At 32.7% G+C, this 21,181-nt stretch overlaps 3 protein-coding genes across 5 annotated transcripts; 2 read left to right on the top strand and 1 right to left on the bottom strand.

The window, feature by feature from the left end:
• Nucleotides 1-102: 102 nt before the first annotated feature.
• Nucleotides 103-2,688, bottom strand: LOC128167389 (acyl-coenzyme A thioesterase 13-like). Its single transcript, XM_052833090.1, has 4 exons — nt 2,456-2,688; nt 1,835-2,019; nt 935-1,086; nt 103-495 (listed from the first exon to the last, which is right to left on the bottom strand). The coding sequence occupies exons 1-4, from the start codon at nt 2,549-2,551 to the stop codon at nt 476-478; spliced, it is 453 nt and encodes a 150-aa protein (XP_052689050.1). The 5' UTR covers nt 2,552-2,688; the 3' UTR covers nt 103-475.
• LOC128167388 (probable thiopurine S-methyltransferase) lies at nt 2,315-7,847 on the top strand. Its single transcript, XM_052833089.1, has 10 exons — nt 2,315-2,442; nt 2,612-2,689; nt 4,405-4,501; nt 4,683-4,775; nt 5,558-5,687; nt 5,851-5,903; nt 6,113-6,187; nt 6,488-6,573; nt 7,396-7,440; nt 7,675-7,847. Exons 3-10 carry the CDS (start codon nt 4,407-4,409, stop codon nt 7,788-7,790), a joined length of 693 nt encoding a protein of 230 aa, XP_052689049.1. The 5' UTR covers nt 2,315-2,442; nt 2,612-2,689; nt 4,405-4,406; the 3' UTR covers nt 7,791-7,847.
• A 3,262-nt stretch (nt 7,848-11,109) lies between these two features.
• LOC128167387 (probable thiopurine S-methyltransferase) lies at nt 11,110-20,340 on the top strand. Of its 3 annotated transcripts, XM_052833086.1 has the most exons (10): nt 11,113-11,326; nt 14,900-15,418; nt 15,666-15,747; nt 16,860-16,952; nt 17,058-17,187; nt 18,269-18,321; nt 18,663-18,737; nt 19,014-19,099; nt 19,278-19,322; nt 19,476-20,340. In XM_052833086.1, exons 2-10 carry the CDS (start codon nt 15,307-15,309, stop codon nt 19,586-19,588), a joined length of 789 nt encoding a protein of 262 aa, XP_052689046.1. In that variant the 5' UTR covers nt 11,113-11,326; nt 14,900-15,306; the 3' UTR covers nt 19,589-20,340. The 3 variants fall into 3 exon arrangements, with proteins under 3 accessions (XP_052689047.1, XP_052689046.1, XP_052689048.1); XM_052833087.1 differs by lacking the exon at nt 19,278-19,322 and having other exon boundaries at nt 11,110-11,326; XM_052833088.1 differs by lacking the exons at nt 11,113-11,326; nt 14,900-15,418 and adding an exon at nt 15,439-15,514.
• Nucleotides 20,341-21,181: the final 841 nt, after the last annotated feature.

Raw genomic sequence — 21,181 nt, 5'->3', positions numbered from 1 at the left:
TTAACACCACGGAGTATTGTGTAGAATTGTACTCCGAGTTACATTGTATATGCACTTCGAAAACCACAGAAACTATATTTGATATGGGTTCATTTATGTTAATCAACTCGATTTCATAAAACAACGATTCTTTATTTGTGCACACAAGAAACATTTTTAGCAAATTAAGTAAACAAGAACTCTTTAAATTGAGAAAACTGTATATTTCAACAGCACAACACTTTGATTCAGAACAACACATAAACAAGAATGATTTTCTTTCCCAATATCAATAATATTGAATCGTTGATGCAGGTGATATACCGGTAATAATAATCAAGTTTTGATCAACAAAATTTATTTGTTTCATGAACATGGATTTCAGGATTTGATATTCATCACATGGATTATGATACACTAGATTCTCTCTGAAGCCCAGTATCCCTGAATACGTGTCTTGGTCCCAAGGCTAATCTTGCTGCATCCGTAAAACTGGTCAGAGCTTGGCCCCTGGTGCTGTAAAGAGAAGTGTTTAACAGACAAAAACATGATAGCAGCAGGTTGTATTGTAAAAATTATCATACATGTACAGCTGTATGCAGTAGATCACACTCTGCAAAAAAGTAATTTGATGTGGTTCCTTTTAGGGGGTTAACCAAAAGGTCAAAAGGAACAAAAACCAACATGCTATCAAAAATTCGAGGGCCCTCTGATGAACTCTCTTCGTTTTTGTTAGTCAGTGTGTTTGTAGCACATCTCAGGTAGATAGAAACGGGCTTTACAAAGTTACTGCGCGTAACCCCTAAGTTACAAAGATTACTGTGAGAAATATACACATGTATGTACTAGTAGACCCCCCCCTCCAAAAAAATATTGTGCAGCCAAGAAATATTCCATTGGGATAGTGTGGTACTAATAATATGTATAAGATTTTTGAGATATTGCAAAGCCTGACCCATGAGGAGTTTGGTGTGCCAGCCTTCCGCCAGGAGTTGTCTGCCTTCCTTGGAGCGGATCTCCGCCGACAGGAACGCCACCCGTCGTCCACAGCGGGTGGTCCGCGCCTCAATGACCGCCGTCTCCCCCACCCTAGCGGGTTTGATGAATCTTTGGTGAAAAGGAGTGCAATTGTAAGATTATAAGTCGTTCTTGACATTAATACAAGTGTTTTCTATCTGGTCGGTTGTGAAAATTACAAAGTATGTATAAACCGGTATAACACATGTATCATCATTTGTTACTGTACGCATATTGATGGCAATTCTTACATACTAGGAAAAAGAGATACTACATACATCTAAATATATGCACTGGATTAAACTTATGATATTTATAATATTTTGAATTATGCCATATGTATACATATGATGTTTGATATTTTAATATTACTTCATGGGAAATATCACTGAACATAGAGTACCGAGGCAGGCCTCAAATCAGGAAATAGGCACCCCTAGCCTTAACTTTTTCTTGTTTCACGGATACTTGTATATAGACTTTTATAGACTATATAAAAATTTTTGATTCCATTAAACGACGTTGTAATAGCAAGTTATTCAAAATCGCGACAGTGCCCGATATCACTTAAAGAGGACTGGATATTCGTGGCCATGATTTAACTCTATGGCTATGTTAATCTTCTGAAAACGAAGAGCTGTGTATAAAAAAAAACCCGGATGAACAAGAAAACACTTTTCCTTACATATTGTCTCTGGTCAAAATTAACCCCTTTAATTTGATTTAAACAATATTTTATTATGCAATATATTTAAGTTTTTGAAGTTTTAGGGGTTGATTTGATGAGTGTCTTGTTGACCACCTAGTTCCTATAAAGAAATGAATATACTAATTATACCGTAGCGACAGGTCTATGCTAGCGCTGTTCCTGTCCCTGACTTTTGTGTGGAGGGCCCACGAAGTGACTGCATCCACTAACAAAGACATCATTCCTCCATGTAAAGTCCCATGGCTGTTTCTGTGGTCTTCCACTACCTCAAATTCACAGGTGATATTACCCCCACCTCCCGACACTATGGATATCTAAAAAAACAACAACAACAATATTAACACAATGCATTGATGCATTACAATTATTAGTGCCAACCAAGAGTTCTCGCACTAAAGAACAGTACACAGTGGCCAATAAAATTATAGAAGGAAAGATGAAAAAATGGATGGAAGGATGGATTGAGCGAAAATTAAAATTGAACTCTGTCGATGACTGGGTCAATTATGGTATACATATGTAAGTGAATACTATTTGTTGTTGCATATATAGAAAGAGTCTCCAGCTACAACTGTTTTCGAGACAGGTAGTGCTATCTGTTACGTAACGTACCGATTAGACACACTACCTGAGCTTTGTGACTGAGTTCGATAAGATGTCCTACATTTACTTCAGATGAAAAATACTGTTTAGTCTTGTTATGTACGAGGTCATAATCCAGATCGCATCAAACTAAGGTAAGTTACACACCTTTTGTAAGATGTTTTCAAATCTCTTATGTCCGAATACTCTCCCAAATGCAACTTCTTTAGCTATCCTGAGTCCTTCTTCATCGGTCTCGCTCATATTCTCCGAAATACGTGCAACTTGAGTAATAATTTAATCACAAGTTATCTCTCTTTGTAGAATAATCCGTTTACATAAAAGCCACCAGTTTTACCAGTTGACCAGTACGAGACTTCAGAAGTGAATTTCTACACATAGGTGAGACTTATGCTTTTATTTACTTTCAAATGTTGAAACCATCCAAGTACCTCATCAGATAATACACTAAATATTAGTTCTTTTAGTAAACTAGTAGCTAGGTGCTAGCTCAACATCCTAGTTTGCAATATTATCTATGGAAGCCAATAGGGGGAAAAGTAAGCATATTGAACGGAAGTCTGTGGATTTATAGGTTACTCTTTAAAAATCGTTCATCCGATTTCCTAACGTTAGAAAAATCAACACTAAAAGTTCTTCAGACATGATTGTAAAAGAATAATATAAGGCGAGTAATTAAATTGACAGCGCTTTTGTAAAATGCCCCCCCCCCCCAAATGGTATTAATGTATCCTTAAAAATAATATTATTTTTGACGTCGTCGTGTCAACAACGACGACAGCGTATATAGGTGTCATTTCAAATTGGCAGAAAAAATAAAACGATTTTTAAATTCGTTTGTACTATCAAGAATATTGTTGTCAAAATTTTAAAATTCATTTGAACGATTTTTATAAATTCGTTTAGAAAATCTTCTGTACGATTAAGAACTCGTTTGTACGCTTTAGGAAATCGTTTGAATGATTTTTAAATACGTTTGTACGATTTTTTTTTCAAGTGAAACTTTGATAGATAATGTGAGTAAAGTTCATGATATAAAATATATAATAGATGAAAAATCAAATAGTAATCAAATTATATTTTAATGTAGGTCTTAGCCTAATGACCGTAAACTGTGAGAATCTGAGAATAACAGCGAAATATAGGCTTTTGCGAGAGGAAAACAAATCTGTATTTAAATCTGATTTAATAATATGCTGTAAAATTATATGGTTGTTGTCTAAATATTCATGCAAACAAATCGTTTAGTTTTAACAACATGTATGAAATATAATTTTACACAAGTAACAGAGAATTAATGTTTGGGAACCACTTATTTACATGACATATAATTTTATACGCAGCCCCTTTAGCTTGTCGGGTTTCAATACAATACTAAGAATAGAAAGTCTTCGGGGATTTTGCATTGCATCAGCCATAATGAAGCCCGGACGATAGAACCATTTTAACAAGACCCTGGACTTTCGGTTTGACGTAGCTATCTATTTAGACTTGCGTCAAAATGACGCGGTTTTCAAGCGAAATGTGCATCGAATGCGTAGTCTTAGCTCAAAAGCCAGACAAATCTTGTTGATTTCAAAGAGCCATGGCTGAGTGGCTGACAATGAAATAGACCGGCCTACGTTACATTGCTGTTTGACAAATCTACCCAAAGTCCCAGCTCTTGATAAAATGGTTCTAACGTTGAAAAATTCTGCGACGTATTATTCCGAGTGTATTCCGAATGGAGAAAAGATGCAAATATTCCCCATTATGAATCGTCGTAAGAAATCTGTTTTCGTTCCTGTGAACTTTTTCGAGGGAAAAATGATAATTTGTGAATGAAGTTATCTTGAAAATTTTCCCTTTCATTGATTTCAATTGCACGTCTTTCACAGGTATATGTATTTTTTATTAAAAATCGTCCAAATGTGCTGCATAACTATCTTGGGACAGACTATAGAGGCATTTAATTAAAAAGATCGCAGACTTTAATGGAAAAACACAGTAGAATGTAAATATATTTGATATATAACGGCTACAATTAGTATCATTTCTGTTTTGAAAACATCGATTTTACCAGATTTTTAAAATTCAAAACATCTTATTTTATATAGCTATGGCAGAGAACCAATTTACCGAGGTTAGCCCTGAATATTGGCAAAAACGGTGGGAAGAACGTAAAATTGGATTTCATAGATCTCATGTCGATTCGTAAGTATCTTCTTTGTACATTTTACATAGTATCATTAAAGTGATGTGTTTTAGTTTTTTGTAAAAATCATGTAAATAATAGATACAGTCAATCTCGCATGAAAGCATTTAAAGAAAAATAGTACTGGTATTCCATTCTAATGCGGATGTTCGATTTATTTAATATACTAAATACATTTAGATTATTGGAAAAACATCTTGACAAACTAGTGGATGGCCGGCAGAATATCAAGGTTTTCTTTCCTCTGTGTGGAAAAACGTTGGACATGAAATGGTAAAGACGGGAAACTGAATAACCACTATACCTATATGTCTCATGGTTTAGAAGGTCGTCATGATATTTTTTGGCGATAATATTACCAATTTAATAACTAATTTCATTATTTTCAAAAAAACAAAAACAAAAAACCGCTCCTCTAATGAAAAAAACCCCTTGCATGCGTGTCGTTTCTGTCATAGCATGTAATTGCCCATTGACTATAGAGTACATGTATAATCATACATGTGCAAATGCATGGCACGCAAAAGTTCACAACAAATAGCCAAACAAATTTGACATTTGATTAATTAGGTTTATTGACTGTGATTGTAATTATTCTTTACGAAAGCTAATCTTAGTTTGTCTGTCTATAAATAAACGTTAACAATATATTGTGCTGATTAATATAGATTCACATCTGTAAACCACAATGTACATTTGTTTACTTTATACTTAAGAGTATTAAAATAAATCATAGTTTTCCAAATCGCAGAACTATATTTATCAGATAAACTATGTCTTTGAATCACAAATGTTAATTAATTATAGTTAACACCTCTAAAACAAAGATTATCGTATTAACTATGGTATACATCTGTGAAATATAGATTAACATCGTTAACTACACTTTACGATCCGTAACTTACAGTTTGAAACCGATATCGATAAATCTATTGTATCGATTGTGAAAATATGTTTATTTAATTTTTGGGAATTTTGTGTGCCGTATACATGGTATCTGTGAAATTATTTGCAATCGTCATACCACACATAACAGTTGATTACTCCTCCCGTAGTTTGTGGGAGCATGGTCACACCGTGGTCGGGGTAGAGGCAGCGCGGCCCGCCCTGGAGGAGTTTTTCGAGGAGCATTCCATCAAGTACACGGCCTCAGACCTCCCAGACGGACTGGGATCATTGTTGACAGTAAGTCTACGAAAGTGTTACAAATCCGACACAATTAAACACTTAATTTGTAGAACTTAATGATGTGTTCTTGCTACCTATTTTTTTTATAGGATGAGGAACCAAGCTCTTTTTTATAGGATGAGGAACCAAGCTCTTAAATTACCTATTTTCTTTTTTTCAGAGTGAAGACGGCAGGATTAAGCTCTACTGCTGTGACCTTTTTAAATTCAACAGGTACTGGCATATTTAAGTATTTTTCGAAAGATGCGGTCTCATAACTTTAATGCTCACAAAATATTGAAGATGGTAAACTAGGACCGATGCTCTTTAAGAGGTACAATCAAACCTATTGACAAAATTAAATAAAATGGTCGTAAAAACCATATTAAACCTGAATATAGAGAATGTTACATTTGTTTACTTCTTGGTTTTTTTTTGGATAGCGACTTAGAGGGGTCGATGAATGCGGTTTGGGACCGAGGCTCTCTTGTGGCCATTAACAGAGAGGACAGGCAGCGGTAATGTTATAGTATTTCAAAGTATCAGTACAGTTGCACATGTAACAAACACAAGTTAAACAAAATTGATTGTAGGAAGTTTGTCAAAGTTCTAGGCGGAAAGGCGGTGACCCAATTTGAAAAATCATTTCTGTTTCTTTGCGGGGGGGGGGGGGGGTAAAGATGGGTGCTCCGGTTGAAAATCATCACGGACAGAAGCAAATAACGCAGGATTGAAACTATTATAACTATGAATATTAATACCTCCGATACATGGCAAAATTCATAATCAGCACAAACTTGGAAATGTTTCATTTACAGCTATGTGAAACTTATCACAAGCCTGCTTGCCCCAGACTGCCGTTATCTAGTGGAGACATTGGAGTTTGATGAGACAAAGTTTCCAGGTAATATTTTCATTTATTACTTCTTAATTTCAAATGAAAAATCAAAGTACTGAAGTACTTAAAGCCGGGCTCTTTTGGTGTGTCTTTATGCATATTGTGTAGTAAAGACTGAAAATCTCTCTCTCTCTCTCTCTCTCTCTCTGTCTCTCTCTCTGTCTCTGTCTCTCTCTCTCTGTCTCTCTCTCTCTCTCTCTCTCATGCTTTTAATGTCGGCAAAGCATCAGAGAGCGACCAAATTTTGTAAGCGGCTATAAACAAAAAATATGTCTGTCTAGTAGAAGTTAAAAAGTTCAAGAGTTGCTGCCTTGAATTTTGCAACAAGCATTATATATTCAATCCCCATTTCTTCATCGCGCAGCAAAGTAGTTCATGGAAATTCATGCGCATTGTATGTGTCCAAAATGCATAGTAATGTTTTAAAAACACGTTATTAATAAGAAAACCAAAAAAGATAGACGATTCATTCGAAATTTAAAAAAAAAGAAACAAAATGCCAACACTTTTGACAAAACGTGGCTCTTTATGTAACTATTTGGTATAGCGGAAGCTTTACCATGACGCTGTTTGGTTTTTTGTTTACTTGTGCTATTTATAGTAACATTGGCGATTTGCCTGCCTATAGCCAGGACAGCCCGGCTAATAAGTATTAAAAAGATGAAAATATTTTCATTGGCATCATGTTTGTTTCACCGCCAGTTTGGCGCAAGCGAACATTTTTTGTATTCATGTATGCTCATGCATAAGTTGACGATATGAATTTCAACAGTCACACATTAAAAATATATGGTAAAGTTTATATTTAAATCCTATTCCTATTTTTAGGGCCACCATTTTGTGTCTCCGAACAGCAGTTTTACGACTTATTTGGTACGTTTGACTTCCGTTTGAAAATTGCATCTTTGTGTTTATCAATCTAGATAAATAATTTATTGCCACGTCATAATTAGTTTTTTTTATATAATTTATTGCACTATTGCAACTAAATAACATCAACCCCGTGTCTTTTCCCGAGGAGAGAGGAAAGATCATATTGCAAACTACTAGTAGCATATTTTAAACAAAACATGATATGAAATAATAAAAGCATGTCATCTTTTGCAGGTGAGAAATTTAACATCATGAAACTAGACAGAAAGGATTCATTGGAAGAAAAACATCGGTCATGGGGACTTGATAGTCTGTACGAAAACTTGTATTTAACCACTTTGAAAAACTGAGAGAGAGAGAGAGAGAGAGAGAGAGATAAATATGTTGGAATAAACAGATCTTCAATACATTTTTCCGTTGTTGTCTGTATACGCGCGATTCAGCTAATTAGCGCCCCACTCTGCGGATCAGTCTCTTCGTCCATCAATTCGTCCTGTCTGTCTGTCCTTCCGAGATTGCTTGTTTGGAGCGTATATATCTTCTTTACCCTTGGCCCAATCTGGCTCATACTTTACCCACAGAATGCCTTTGGATAAAGAGTGACCGTGAATCATGTTTCTAGGTCTGAGGTTAAAATCATAGCAGTATTATATGAAAAATCCATGTCCGGGGCATATCTCCTCTCCGCTTGGTCTAATCTGGCCCAAACTTCACCCCAGTGTCTATGGTCAAAGGGTGTGCAGTGACCTTGAATGAATTTTGTACGTCAAAAGTCAAGGTCATATTGGATCACGCAAGAATCCTATTTTAAGAGCATATACTTTTTACTTAGACCTATTTGACTCGTTCTTCACATAAGAGCTTAAACGATGTGTAGTGACATTTAACCATTTTATAAGGTGAATTGATTGAACAAGAATGGCTTTATTTATGGGACTCTGTAATGAGATTGAATTAAAAGTTCAATGCCAGCTGGAAAAGTTTTAAGTTTTAGGCCAAGGTCAAAGCAGAATTCTCTGAAATGCTTTTCATCCTATTGTCCATTATTAAAGCAGGACCCCTCGAGATGGTCACAATCTCAGTAGTTGTTTTATATCTTAATACCGGTTCCTTTATAAATATTACATTTTAGCAATCTTAATATCTATATATTTTATGTAAGTTTGTGATACTGGCATCAAGGGTGTAAACCACTATTTGTATTAATTTTTGAGTAATCAATCTTAACACATATGTAAACAGATAATTTAACCGTGGTATTTTTGCTGCTGTTCATCTGACAATATAATATCATTGATGAATCCTAAAAAATTATCACGTGCTATAAGGTCTACCTCTTATTTTTAATCCCTCGCGCAACTTGTTGCAAAGGGAATATAGCATCGCTGCTGTGCATGTGTGTGTATGTATGTGTATCCATTTCAGCCTTTTAATAAGCAAGATTCAAAGAAAACCCTCGCATGCATGTTTGTAAAAATTCGTATACTTTATAAGCAGGGTAAAAGGACAAACCCTATTTATTTTCAAGTAATTTTGTTCAATGTTTATTAAGTTATCGTTAATTACAACACTTGAATTAGAAATTTTGTGTACGACTTGACAATAGACATTTCCTGTTCGCGAAAGTAAACATTTCAAATCAACAGCTTGATGTTCCGTTGGATTTTTAGGCCTTGTAAAGGTAAGAAACACATTTTTTTTAGAAATGGGGAGTTATAAGGATGTTAAAGAGAAAAGATCTCGTTATTACGAAAAAGATATCGTTATTTCGAGAAAAGATATCGTAATTACGAGTTAATTTTCTCGTAATTACGAGAAAAGATCTCGTATAACGAGTTAATTATCTCGTAGTTACGAGAAAAGATCTCGTTATTACGAGAATAGATTTATATAAAATGGTGCATTTCTAAAAAAGGATCCAAGTCAAGTGGTTCACCCTTTCAGTTTTCTTTCTTTTTCTTCCAGACACGTTAATTCAATTTTGATTAATTTTTAAATAACAGCGGCCATTATTCATTAATTTTTACATTAAATGATCGGATTTGACATGCTTTCTAATATGAATAAGTGGAAAGAACTTCATGTAATTCTACTCTTCATCTTAAATATCATAATGCCACTCCGAAGTAAATACCAGGTAGTCCTAGTCGTAAAAACACAATTTTATTTGTCACAGATTACTTGAATGACTATATAGTTTCAATCATGGATATACAGGATTTACCCGAATTGTGTTTTATATGTTCATACACACCCTATAAATATATTGAAAATAATTGATTTTGTATATCAACATTTTGGAGTCTGAAAACAAATTACATGTATCCTTATTAATAAATAGTTCAATTAAATTAATCAATCTGCTTTGCTCCTTCTTCTGAATTTTTTTTAAAACTGCGTGGTCCGCCATTTTAAATAGATCTTTTCTCGATATAACGAGATCTTTTCTCGTAATAACGAGATTATTAACTCGTAATAACGAGATCTTTTCTCGAATAGCGAGATCTTTTCTCGCAATAACGAGATCTTTTCTCGTTATAACGAGATAAATTACTCGTAATTACGAAATAATTTACTCGTTATTACGAGAAAAGATCTCTTAATTGCGAGAAAAGATATCGTTATTACGAGATCTTTTCTCGTAATAACGAAATAATCAATTCGTAATAACGAGATAAAACTATTTTTTTTTATGTGATCCTATTCGTCTTTCGTAAAACAAACAGGTTTCTGAGAAGAATTTTTAGCCAAATTTTCCGAATTACTAAGAGAAGAACACCGTTTATAATTTTAGAGGAGACTTTGACGAATATCGTCAACAATGATATCTGGGAATTCATTTCATGTTAATTGATGTAGATACGTAGCTCTGTTTAAAAATTCGGGGTTGAAATTACGACACGTTAACCTGAATTTTTCCGTAGGGCATACTACAAATCGCCAGATTTTTAGCTATGTTTCATATTCATCATGAATATGCGCAATGTTTGTCACTAAATATAGATAGTATAACTATATCACTAAAGTTTAAAACATTTGTGGTGTGTTTTGTTTTCGCTAGTTATGGTAGGAATTGTACAATCACGTAAATGTAACCCCCCCCCCCCCCCCCAAACCCCCCATGGATACATCCCAGAGCGTGCATGGAGATAGGAATAACGAAATATTTTAATACAAAGATGTTTTAAGAAGATTAATTCCTCTATTTCTTTCGGAAACTCAGTTTTAGCTCTATAGAAACAGCTAGAGTAGACTGAAATCTACACGCCCCATTTATCGATTGGTCGAAATCTACAGCGGCTGAAATTGACAGGACTAAAATTGACACGCCCTGTTTATCGATCAGTCGAAACCTATTCCGCGACCTAAGGAAAATCACGGACTGCACAAAATAATCATGATGATGTCAGATTCAAAGTCTCATACATGTAGGATATGATTTGGCTGTTTCTTTAATTTTAGCTATCGTACTTATCTACATTAACAGTAATTTAGAAAATCTTACTTACTTTTCAAATTAAGTTAATTACATGTAATTAATTAAAAGAAAGATACTAAAATAAACAATAGAATGCTCTCTTTATGCTGGATATGAAATCCGTTCAAATAATGTTCTTTTTCTGTAAAATAACAGAACTACACTCAAACCTATTGGCCTATCATAATTGATCTGCAAAATTAATTTTTGAATTTTGCTGATCATCTTTCAAGAGATAATATTAAGGGATCGAAGCTTCATCGAACCTTTGAAATAATGAGTTGACCAAATCACAATTTTTTCAAAGTTTCGCAATATACCGGACGTTTTGACCTTTCTGTTTATTTCAGCTACGGAACTACGCAACGCTCTGTAGTATCATACATGTATATCTACCTCATTCCAGTGGTGTATCATAAGGTACATTTGACCCCTTATTAGATATATTTTAATATAGAAAATTCTCCTATTTTCTACATATTGTGTCTTTATATTGTAATTGTGTTTCAAACTATTTCTGGAACAAAATGCACAAAAAGATACTAATATCTTTTTGTCACTATAAATCCCATTTTGCCGCAAGGAAATATTTTCTATCACTTGATAATCTGCTTCGTAAATATTCACACTTATCATGGCGACGAGCGAAATATCTATCTAGTTAAGGTCAAACAAATTTTACGTAACAAATCACTTTTCAATTAGAATTTGTCACGAAAAAGTATTTCGTGCTTAGGGTTGTTGTTGTTGTTGTTAAAGTTGGTTTTCTGTACTGTAATTGATAAATGGAGTCGATATACAATGAAGATATTTATTCCACGAAGATCCAGCATAAAGTGACTTATAAACAAATGATAAAAGTGATGACAAATAAAACAGAGTACTAAACAATGAGTCTTTACAAAATATGTATAGAGATGCAACATAAAAAGGACCACAATAAAAATGAGTCTTTGCATACTCTAACACAACTGTAACATATACACATGCTAAGTGAATATTGACCACATTAAATCTGTGTTTTATAAGTACATAGCTATATCATATGATTATAAATAAAAATTAAAATAAGGGGAAAATTAACTAAAATGGAGAGATCGCTTGGCTATGATGAGGACCATAATTATTGAAAAGTCAACTATATTTGTTTACATGTAGTAGTAAGCTACGAACCTATACTTAGCGCGAGTACACATGTACTCGGCTATGTTGACGAGCCGAAATAAAGACGTAGAGTGATTCAAGTTAAATATAGATCTTAAGTTCAAATAAAAGAAAGCGTAGATAAAAATGAACATGTTAAACACTTACATTATAATTTAGGAACGATCGATTGTAATTATATAATGAAATACGCATTCTCTTAACGTAATAGATTTGTAAAACCCGCATTTCCTCTTAGGCGGAAGTATAAACAATGACTAAATTTTGAACCAATCACGTGGTAATTCCGGAAGACGCTTTAGCAATTATCAAAGTGAGAAGCGGGGAATAGTAATTATTGATAAGTAAGAGAATCAAAAATAAATCAAATAACAAAATATTAGAACAGATGGGAAAATGATTATGAACATAAAATGATTGAGAAAATAAACATTCCAGTTAATATTTTTGGCTAACAATATTTTCTTATCAAAGCATGTAATATACATGTATATAAATGTAATTTCAAGATAAGGTAAAATTCAATGACAGAAAAAGTTGAACGTTTTACCCTTTAAAAAGACAAATAGTTGTAATAAAAATGCATATAAAAATGTATATAAAATAATGTCCTACCTGTAATTGATAAATGGAGTCGATATACAATGAAGATATTTATTCCACGAAGATCCAGCATAAAGTGACGCGCTGGGATCTTGGGACAAAAATCGACTTAGTCCAGGTGAGGTACATTATAGGTTAATTACTTATTGTATCAATAAAAATAAGAAAGGATTCCCTTGCGAGGGCCTCTTGACAAAAAGATAGGTAAAGCGTGGGTACAGACAAAGGGGCTTAATCCGATGACCTGACACTAATTGAGTAGATCAAACATCAAAAGAAATTTCTAATTGAAAAGTGATTTGTTACGTAAAATTTGTTTGACCTTAACTAGATAGATATTTCGCTCGTCGCCATGATAAGTGTGAATATTTACGAAGCAGATTATCAAGTGATAGAAAATATTTCCTTGCGGCAAAATGGGATTTATAGTGACAAAAGGTTATTAGTATCTTTTTGTGCATTTTGTTCCAGAAATAGTTTGAAACACAATTACAATATAAAGACACAATATGTAGAAAATAGGAGAATTTTCTATATTAAAATATATCTGATAAGGGGTCAAATGTACCTTATGATAAGGACTTTGTCACGAAAAAGTATTTCGTGCTTAGGGTTGTTGTTGTTAAAGTTGGTTTTCTGTACTGTAATTGATAAATGGAGTCGATATACAATGAAGATATTTATTCCACGAAGATCCAGCATAAAGTGACTTATAAACAAATGATAAAAGTGATGACAAATAAAACAGAGTACTAAACAATGAGTCTTTACAAAATATGTATAGAGATGCAACATAAAAAGGACCACAATAAAAATGAGTCTTTGCATACTCTAACACAACTGTAACATATACACATGCTAAGTGAATATTGACCACATTAAATCTGTGTTTTATAAGTACATAGCTATATCATATGATTATAAATAAAAATTAAAATAAGGGGAAAATTAACTAAAATGGAGAGATCGCTTGGCTATGATGAGGACCATAATTATTGAAAAGTCAACTATATTTGTTTACATGTAGTAGTAAGCTACGAACCTATACTTAGCGCGAGTACACATGTACTCGGCTATGTTGACGAGCCGAAATAAAGACGTAGAGTGATTCAAGTTAAATATAGATCTTAAGTTCAAATAAAAGAAAGCGTAGATAAAAATGAACATGTTAAACACTTACATTATAATTTAGGAACGATCGATTGTAATTATATAATGAAATACGCATTCTCTTAACGAAATAGAGTTGTAAAACCCGCATTTCCTCTTAGGCGGAAGTATAAACAATGACTAAATTTTGAACCAATCACGTGGTAATTCCGGAAGACGCTTTAGCAATTATCAAAGTGAGAAGCGGGGGATAGTAATTATTGATAAGTAAGAGAATCAAAAATAAATCAAATAACAAAATATTAGAACAGATGGGAAAATGATTATGAACATAAAATGATTGAGAAAATAAACATTCCAGTTAATATTTTTGGCTAACAATATTTTCTTATCAAAGCATGTAATATACATGTATATAAATGTAATTTCAAGATAAGGTAAAATTCAATGACAGAAAAAGTTGAACGTTTTACCCTTTAAAAAGACAAATAGTTGTAATAAAAATGCATATAAAAATGTATATAAAATAATGTCCTACCTGTAATTGATAAATGGAGTCGATATACAATGAAGATATTTATTCCACGAAGATCCAGCATAAAGTGACGCGCTGGGATCTTGGGACAAAAATCGACTTAGTCCAGGTGAGGTACATTATAGGTTAATTACTTATTGTATCAATAAAAATAAGAAAGGATTCCCTTGCGAGGGCCTCTTGACAAAAAGATAGGTAAAGCGTGGGTACAGACAAAGGGGCTTAATCCGATGACCTGACACTAATTGAGTAGATCAAACATCAAAAGAAATTTCTAATTGAAAAGTGATTTGTTACGTAAAATTTGTTTGACCTTAACTAGATAGATATTTCGCTCGTCGCCATGATAAGTGTGAATATTTACGAAGCAGATTATCAAGTGATAGAAAATATTTCCTTGCGGCAAAATGGGATTTATAGTGACAAAAAGATATTAGTATCTTTTTGTGCATTTTGTTCCAGAAATAGTTTGAAACACAATTACAATATAAAGACACAATATGTAGAAAATAGGAGAATTTTCTATATTAAAATATATCTGATAAGGGGTCAAATGTACCTTATGATAGGTGGATCCAGGATATTTTGAAAGGGGGACCAAAAGACGGGGGCTTTGGTTTTGGAGGTTTAAAACGCTTTTTTGAGTTTTTCTAGCTTTACTTGACATATCATAAAATCGATAAATAACAACAAAAACTGATTTTTCTGCACTTTTAATATTTTTTGATTTTTAAAAAATGACAAAAGGGGGGGGGGATTCAAAATCCGCCAGTGATTTCGATTAATTAAACTACAGGATTGATGAATTCAGCTAATTGATAACGAGTTGGGTTAGATATAATTATTAAAAAGCCAATAACACAGAAAAACTCCAACCGTTTGATTGTAAAATTTATAAACAGACTAAACAAACTTTGGCAAATACACCACGTAATAAGGTCAGTAGGTCATTGCTGTGTATGCGGCATCGTACTTTATGTACCCCGGGATGTCCTATTTTGTGAAAGTTTTGATTGCGTTAGAAAACTCCCATGCGCTCGATTTAAATATTATACAACTCCATATTTGCACACATTTGTCTTCAACAGGTAAGCCGTTTCATTTGTTATTTTGCGTTTTAATATACCATATGTTTAAAATAAGTATGGAAATGCCATCGCATTTACATAGTTTCTATTGGACCGGTAAGTGCATTAGGCTCGTAAAATTTATAATAATTTTAATTTAAAGGTTATGGTTATTTTAGTATGCATTATCAACATTTTAATCTATTATTCTTCGAAACTACATCAACTAATGTAACATTATAATAGAAATTATGGCATTCGTTTACAGCAAGAATGTCCGATTCCGGCTGTGACTGGATTAAAGCCTGGGAAACGAACGACATTGGATTCCATCAACAAAATGTAAATCAGTAAGTGGGGACATGTTGACTAGAATCAATTTTTTAGATCCTTGATCCGCTCCTTGTTTTTCTATTGTCGATACACGAGGATCTCATCATGTAGCGACAATAGAGAAACAAGAAGCGGATCGAGGATCTGATTCTAATCAGATTGATTTTTAAGTTAGTTTAGTCAATCGAAATATCTTCGTCGCCAAAGATAAAGCGTCACATTCAAAACAACTACTTCTAATGAAAAGCGATATTATATAAATAGTGCCTGTTTGGAGGGTAACTGTTGAAATTGACACCCCGAGAAAACCATTGTCAACCGACGCGAAGCGGAGGCTGACAATGGTTTTCTCGGGGTGTCAATTTCAACTGAAATCCTACCAAACAGGCACTATTTATTTTGTTATACTGAATGTCTTAATTTTAAAGAAAACTTAACTGCTTTTACATAGGAATAGCGTGAATTTTACGGCGAACCGTACGCGCATAATTTTCGCGCATGTAACAATTTGTAATGTTACCCGTTGCTAAGTGCGTTGCTAACGCTGAGGGTAATAGAACGGACTATGAACTGCGTCTAAACCAATCAGATTTCAGTATTTAACATGAAAGTATAACAACATGTACTGTCACTTTTCAAGAGATGACGTTTATCTCAATAAGTTCAACTATCTTTTGCGACTTTAGTATACTCTCTATCGATACTATCATAATTTGTATCTAAATCTAATTTACGATTTTAAGAATAAATATCTTAAATAACTTTTTGGTTTACTTACTACTCGACAAACTTTGAATTATGATTCTGACCTTGTTTTGTCAACACCTTATCGCGGTCGCTATGTGATTAAAGAAATGACAGGAAAGGGAAAAACCATCAATATCGATTGAAGTTCAGGGTCGCTTTCATACTCATTGTTCATCTGTGTGTAAAAATGACTTTTATTTTCTTCATTTATTTAACATTAATATTTGAAACTAAGAGGTTCTAATTTTTTTCATAACATAGGTCATACCAAGTTGACTGTATAAGTAACACTAGGTATGATTTTTTTGACAGAATTCTACAAACAAGAGTTTTTTTTACGTTCACAGTGCGTTTCAGACAAGTTTCTTTTTTTACTTATCAGAGGCCTTCTTAGCCATGCAGATCAAATGATCAATGGAAGAGAAAATATCAAAATATTTCTACCCCTCTGTGGAAAGACAGTTGATATGAAATGGTAAAATTCGATCAATTTCCATGCCCTTTAACAACAAATTAAAGAAAAACTACTGCCCTTACTTTCCGTCAGTGTGTAACTGTAAATCTTATATACATATACTAGGCTTTGGGATAAAGGTCATACAGTTGTTGGTGTGGATATCGCCAGGAAAGCGTTTGAAGACTTCTTCAAAGAGCAGACCATCTCATACTCAGTGCGGCCTTTACCGAATGGAGAGGGAGAAATTTTCACAGTAAGCTTTCATTATAGCTAGCGCGTTATGATAATTGTTTGCACACACCGTTGCAGTTATGAGACCACATCTTTTAAAAAATAATGATTGTATGCTTATATTTACGTTTTTAAACATTTATTTCCTTCCCACAAATATGATTTGTTTTTTAAAAAGCTCTGACTTATTCAACGAGTAATGCGAAATTAACGGAAGAGCCATTGGAACAGCTAAATAATGCTGTCAAAATTTGTGCACAGTGTTTTAAATTCTAATAACACAATTTTATTTTTCTTTCTGTGTTTTAACTTTACTTTTGGTAAACAAAGAAATTAATCAATTGAATTCATTTAACCGTCAAAATATATTTATACATGTATCAATGAAATATTAATCAGCGTTAGTATAATATCAGTTCGTGATACGGTTTGAAGTCCCTAGAAGAATCAGTTCATGTCCTTCGAGAAATGCTGAAGGAATACTGAATGTATTCCTACGCAACATATTTGGTGATTGGGTCTTCTGTGTTATGAGTAAATATCACTCAAATTTACCAATGCAATTCAATAATGGGAAAGAATATATATATATATATATATATATATATATATATATATATATATATATATATATATATATATATATATATATATATATATATATATATATATATATAAAAGAAAGCTTTTTTTGCTTTTTTTCTTTTATTATATTTTACCGGACACTAAGAAAATACTTTTGTGATTTGGATATATATATATATATATATATATATATATATATATATATATATATATATATATATATATATATATATATATATGTGTGTGTATATGGGGTTGACAAAATTCCTTATCGTATAGAGATTTCCAATATTATATTTTCTCCAAAGGGATATACTTCCATCAAACAAAATTAATTTTTATGTGAAAACAAACTTTTTGAAATATCGAAGTTTTGTCATGATATTTTGTGGTTCAAAACGACCAATCATTAAATTATGGCTCATATCTATCAACTTACAACAAAGTTACCTATTTTCTTCTATGCCTCGTTAAAAGTGTAAATAAAATTTTGATTATGCTCGTCATTTCTTTTTCAGAGTGATGACAATAAAATCAAGCTGTACTGCTGTGATTTATTCAAATTTAATAGGTATAGTACAATTTTTATATACATGAGAATAAATATTAATGAAATTCAAGATTTCAAGGAACAAAATTTAAAAAAAGAGCAATATATGGCTACATGAGTTTGCTAACATCTGAACGTAGCAAAATCGAAACAGCACACAATCATTCAAAGAAGCCTTAGTACAACTTATTCTCAAACTATAAAGAGAAAATCAAAGTAGGGCTAAAAATGTTACCAATTAAGAAAACTAAGCATAAAAACATGTATAATAAAATACAAGTTGTGTCCGTGTTGCAACTATAAAAAACCCCTTTATTGTCCGATCTTATATATTTATTGTTGATGGTCTTCCGTACATTTAGTTCATTTGACGGTCAATACGAAGCGATATGGGACAGAGGATCCCTTGTTGCCATCGACAAAAGCGACAGACACAGGTATATAAATTAAATCATATTTTGTGATAACAACATCTTCACATGCAACACGCTTTCAACTGAAAAAAAAATATTGCAATTTCACGAACAAGTATAATATGTCAATATTCCAATTCATTCATTCATTTAGAAAAAATATTGAAAATATAGTCAAATTGAATCCTCGTGGTTACATGATGCACAAAGGAGCACGATAAAGAAAAATAATTTACAATCCATAACCATTGTGACTTATCAAATACTAGTAAGGTCTATGTACACTTCTTATTTTAAAAGGTATGCTGAACTGATGAAGAGTCTCATGACAAAAGACTGTCGATATCTGCTTGAAACGCTCGAGTATGACGAAACCAAATTTAAAGGTATCCAAGTAAACTGCTGACAATGTAATAACCTTCTAAGTGATTTGTAAACTTATCTCAAACTGTTATGTGAATGCAAATTACATTTAAGGTGCGCGTTTAAATCTCAATTATCTCTCAATTTTAGCATTTCCCAAAAAAGTTAAAACTACCGAAAATCAAATTATTTTACTTTCAGGCCCACCTTACTTTATATCGCAGCAGAATATCAAAGAATTTTTTGGTTAGTATATATATATATATATATATATATATATATATATATATATATATATATATATATATATATATATGCTTACGAATGAATATAGTTTTCAATGTTTTTGATTATTTCTTGTTTAGAAGATTCAACTATAAAATCCAATTTATTTTACAGGTAACACACTACAAATGTGCTTTTTAGAAAATAAAGAAATATTTTCAGAGGAATTCACGAAATGGGGGATTGACAGTTTGTTTATCAATATGTATTTACTCTCTTTAAAGTAATGACACCCATCTACCGTTTACGTACATATGACGTCACATTCAGTCAACTTGAGAGGAAAACAAATTAATTGATTTAGTATTGCTTACATAACACATGCATTTTGATTGAATTTCAGAATTTACTATCAATAAGTCATGACGCGATGTCATTTTAACAATAAATAAAAAAAACCTAATTGTTTTCACTGGCTGTTAATATGAACAACATATTATTGTTTAATGAGTTGAAATTTTCTACATTTTATATCATGTGTTAAGGTGGAATAACACACCCAGAAAAATCAGTCATATTACAGTAATTTTTTTTATGAAAGATATAATGATAAAAAAAACTATACATACATGTATGTCAAATAGGCGAACAAATTGCAGTTTGGGATAAAAAATGATTATCTAAAAAGATTAATTCAGTAAGTAACAACAAAAAGCCCCTGCGGGATTCAAACTCGGGATGTACGGATCACAAGACCGAGTCCTTATCTACTCGGCTATGGAGTAAGTTACATGTTGCCATAAAAAAAAATTCTTTTAATGAAACGAAATGTCGTTTCGATCAGAGGTCAGCCATTTTGTGACGATGTGTTATTCCACCTTAAAATGAAAAAAAAATTGCTAAATGTAATGTACTTGTAACTTATACATTTATGACAATATATTTTGGACAAAAATGCTCATTGTATGTTATTTCAATATGAATGGAATCTGATAAGAATTTAGCCATTGTGCAATGAAAACGCATCTTTCTTCTTTTATTTCATTAAGATTTGATTATTGAAACAAATATATCCTTCTCCATCTACGTGCCTTTTAAGTGATGCTGATTTGTCTGTAAAGGTAAAGAAAGAATACTGATAGATAAACGTTAAGGTAAATATTTCATATGAACAGTGGTATATTACATGGCTTCGAGGGCGACAAAACAGAATATTTGCCTCGAGGTGACAGGAAAGCCCTGGAGTTTTATGTGGCCCGATGCCGATGACAGAGGGCGACATAACACTCCATGGCTTTCCTGTCAAAATGGACAAAAATTCTGGTATTGTTGCCCGAAAAGACATGCAATATATGTTACATAAGATTTTTTAAAATAAAAAATATTTTTAAGAATATATTTACCTCATTAACATATGTATTTTAATTATTAATGCATCTTCATACCTTACAAATCAATTTTCTTGTAAAATGTCGATCGATGCTTTAAAAAAGAATATATTTATTCAAATTAAATAAAGTAAGATTCAAAGGGCGACTACAGTACTTATCAGACCCAACCTTACACCAGAATAAACCACAACTAAACCCCGGGTTTAGTTTTAAGGTTTTCTTGGGGTTTACTCTGGGTTTACTTATTGAAAATTTGGGTCTACTTGGGGTTTATTTTGGGTTTACTCGAGGTTTACTTTGGGTCTACTGCCTGTAATTCCTGCCTCTTGTATATTCCGAATACAATGCTAGCGTCTGCGTTCAGGGGTATACTCCTGACTGGGTTTACTCTCTGGGTCCACTCTCGGTTTACTTTGGGTTTAATCTGAGCCTACTCTAGTAAATCCAAATTAAATTCAGAGAAAACACAGGAGGTAAACCCAGGGTTTA

The sequence above is a fragment of the Crassostrea angulata genome, chromosome 10 (assembly GCF_025612915.1).
Source record: "Crassostrea angulata isolate pt1a10 chromosome 10, ASM2561291v2, whole genome shotgun sequence".
Lineage (NCBI taxonomy): Eukaryota > Metazoa > Mollusca > Bivalvia > Ostreida > Ostreidae > Magallana > Magallana angulata.
Note: the sequence above shows the minus strand (reverse complement) of the source record. Positions and strands in the feature narration are given on the sequence as shown.

What these genes read in the sequence shown, in the direction of transcription:
- LOC128167389 (XM_052833090.1), bottom strand. Translation starts at nt 2,551, where the DNA reads ATGAGCGAGACCGATGAAGAAGGACTCAGGATAGCTAAAGAAGTTGCA. An exon ending in TTGAAAACATCTTACAAAAG is followed by an intron (nt 2,020 to 2,455) that starts GTGTGTAACTTA and finishes TTGTTTTTTTAG; the next exon opens with ATATCCATAGTGTCGGGAGG. An exon ending in GCACACCAAACTCCTCATGG is followed by an intron (nt 496 to 934) that starts GTCAGGCTTTGC and finishes TTCTCTTTACAG; the next exon opens with CACCAGGGGCCAAGCTCTGA.
- LOC128167388 (XM_052833089.1), top strand. Translation starts at nt 4,407, where the DNA reads ATGGCAGAGAACCAATTTACCGAGGTTAGCCCTGAATATTGGCAAAAA. An exon ending in CATAGATCTCATGTCGATTC is followed by an intron (nt 4,502 to 4,682) that starts GTAAGTATCTTC and finishes AAATACATTTAG; the next exon opens with ATTATTGGAAAAACATCTTG. An exon ending in GACTGGGATCATTGTTGACA is followed by an intron (nt 5,688 to 5,850) that starts GTAAGTCTACGA and finishes TCTTTTTTTCAG; the next exon opens with AGTGAAGACGGCAGGATTAA.
- LOC128167387 (XM_052833086.1), top strand. Translation starts at nt 15,307, where the DNA reads ATGTACCCCGGGATGTCCTATTTTGTGAAAGTTTTGATTGCGTTAGAA. An exon ending in GAGAGGGAGAAATTTTCACA is followed by an intron (nt 17,188 to 18,268) that starts GTAAGCTTTCAT and finishes TTTCTTTTTCAG; the next exon opens with AGTGATGACAATAAAATCAA. An exon ending in GACAAAAGCGACAGACACAG is followed by an intron (nt 18,738 to 19,013) that starts GTATATAAATTA and finishes TTATTTTAAAAG; the next exon opens with GTATGCTGAACTGATGAAGA.